General features: G+C 45.0%; 1 protein-coding gene across 1 annotated transcript; it reads right to left on the bottom strand.

Annotated features, from left to right (window-relative positions):
* Positions 1–266: 266 nt before the first annotated feature.
* LOC115777225 (nuclear factor 7, brain-like) lies at positions 267–1834 on the bottom strand. Its single transcript, XM_030725060.1, has 2 exons — positions 1742–1834; positions 267–1648 (listed from the first exon to the last, which is right to left on the bottom strand). The coding sequence occupies exon 2, from the start codon at positions 1629–1631 to the stop codon at positions 267–269; it is 1365 nt and encodes a 454-aa protein (XP_030580920.1). The 5' UTR covers positions 1632–1648; positions 1742–1834.
* Between the last annotated feature and the right edge of the window lie 651 nt (positions 1835–2485).

Raw genomic sequence — 2485 nt, 5'->3', positions numbered from 1 at the left:
CCCCAGACTTGTTGCATGGACAGATTTACACTTTCTTGATTTGCATTTCCAAAATCTTTGGCTGTGCTACATAAGAAAGGTAGCCTGTGGCTAGGTCCACTGGACAGATTTATCCCTATAACCAGTATAAATCTAAAAATGGGCAAACAGGATGACTGGTGTTTGGAAGAACGAGGCAGCAGGAGGACAGCTGCAGTTTAACAGCTTCAGTTCACCAACAAGAAACAACATAAAACACATGATCATCGTGAACTGATCTGCTTCAGTCACACCTTCAACGCCAACACATTCACTTTGCCCCATGTATTAATGTATGGAAACATGCTGTCAGTGAAAGTGTGTGTGAAGGTGTGTATGTGTGTGTTAGTATCAGGATCAGAGAACGACAGCTTTCCTCTGTTCCAGTCCAGATTCACTCGGATCCTCTGGAGCTTCTTCTGCACTGACAGATCAGTTTCAGGACCTGATAAAGAGCGTGCTGAATATTTATCTTTATAGAAGCCTATTCTCCATAAGCCAGACCGTACACATCCCTTCCTGTGGTCAGACTCTGCTAACACACCCACTCCCCACGTGATACTGTCTCCAACATCAACATCCCAGCTGTGAGTCCCTGAGTTAAAGCTCTCAGAGCCCAGGACAGAGCAGTAATAATCAAACCTCTCTGGATTATCAGGAAGCTTCTTCCTCTCTCCTCCATATCTCACACTGGTCAGATCTTCAGACAGGATGAGTTGTGGATTTGCAGTGTTTGGGTCCAGGATCAGAGGAGTGTAGGACACCATGTCCTTCATGGTGTTCCAGATGTTGAAGGTCAGGTTGCCCAGGTGTTTGGCCTGGTCTATCAGAGCTCCTGAGGGCAGCTGTGGATCATCCAGCAGGGGGCAGCGCTGGACTCTTTCCACTGCAGCCTTGTAGCTGTGCAGGAATGAGACGTCTTCAGCTCTCAGCTCCTCCTCTGTGGCTCTGACTGTGTGTGAAAGAGCTGCTATCTCTCTGCTCAGAGCCTCCATCTTCTCCTTCATCATCCCACTCTTCTGCTCCTCTTCCTCCCTCAGTGCAGCCAGCCTGGCCTCCTCTTCCTCTGCTAGAAACTGGTGAAGCTTCTTAAACTGCTCCTTAATCTGCCTCTCTGTGTGTCGGGCCTGGACCTTAATGTGTTCTGCTGTTTGATCAAACTTCACTTGAACTTCTTCACAAACCTTTAACTTCTTCTTTAAGGGCTCCAGAGTTTCCTGAAGCTCCTTCTTGTGTTGTGGTGCAGCTTCATCGATGGGTCTGAATCTGTGCTCGCTGTGTTTTTCTGAGTCTCTGCAGACGACACACACTGGCTGCTGATGGTCCAGACAGAAGAGTTTGAGTTTCTCAGAGTGCAGACTGCAGAGATCCTCTGAAGCTCTCTGATCTCTCTGCTGTAAGAAAGACTCACACAGGTTCTTCAAAGCCAGGTTTAAAGGTGGTTCCTTTGAAGACCTTCTCTTACAAACTGGACACTCGTGTGTCGTCCTCTCTCTCCACCATCTCCTCAGACAGTCTTTACAGAAGCTGTGGCTACATGACAGAAGAACAGGATCTCTGAAGACCTCCTGACAGACCGGACAGCAGAGATCCTCCTCTGATCTGGAAGCCATTGAGTCTGTGAGTGAAGCTGCAAACAGGAAGTACAGTCAGTCCTGCTCCCCTCCCTCCTCTGCTACCTTCACTGAAACTTCCTGTGAGTCGTGTTGTTGCTCAGACTCACCTTCAGTGTGTGGAGCGTCAGCAGCTTGAAGCAGCAGTGTTGGAGTTTCCACTTTTCTCTCCTGTAGCTGGACTCACTCAGAGGAAGCTGCTGCTTTGGTCCAACCTGAGAAATGCTTTTGCTTTTTATAGTTCAGGCTGTCCTTCATTCCAATATTCAGACATCAACCTGTCAGAACCTGTAAACAGTAACGATGAATTGGTTTTTGACCAGAGTTCAATAAAATGTTATTTAGTTATGCCATTTAAGAACTGTTACCATGACAGCGAAGCAGAAGCCCGATCTTCACAGCTGCCTGTTCTGACCTTTATTAGACTCTCCTGCAATGAGAGGTTAGTATGACTGGAGGCAGGGGATTACTGGTTAGCATATCTAAATAATTTCAGTTTAATAGAGAAGACAAATTATACTTAAAGAATTTTAAAATTTCCATTCTAAATTTAGTGTATTTTAGAGTCAAAGATATATTTGGTTGCATATTGATTTTACATTATCTAGCTGTTTTTTCATGTAGCATCTCCTTTACGATAATAATAAAAATGGAGTGTGTTGATAGCCAGCACTGTGAATGTGCACAATTTTGAAACTTTGGTCAAAGGCAAGTGACTTTTGATGTGAAAAAGTTTGGATCAAGTTGTGGAAGACTGGATGAAAAGAAAAAAAAAGAATGGCTCCCAACGCTACAAGAATTGTATTATTGAACACGTCAAATTCCCACACAAAAGGTGCAGTGTCAAATGGCTC

The sequence above is a fragment of the Archocentrus centrarchus genome, unplaced genomic scaffold (genome assembly GCF_007364275.1).
Source record: "Archocentrus centrarchus isolate MPI-CPG fArcCen1 unplaced genomic scaffold, fArcCen1 scaffold_45_ctg1, whole genome shotgun sequence".
Lineage (NCBI taxonomy): Eukaryota > Metazoa > Chordata > Actinopteri > Cichliformes > Cichlidae > Archocentrus > Archocentrus centrarchus.
The sequence above is the reverse complement of the archived record's forward strand: the minus strand, read 5'-3'. Positions and strand labels throughout refer to the sequence as shown.

Coding starts and splice junctions, on each gene's coding strand:
- LOC115777225 (XM_030725060.1), bottom strand. CDS start 1,631: ATGGCTTCCAGATCAGAGGAGGATCTCTGCTGTCCGGTCTGTCAGGAG.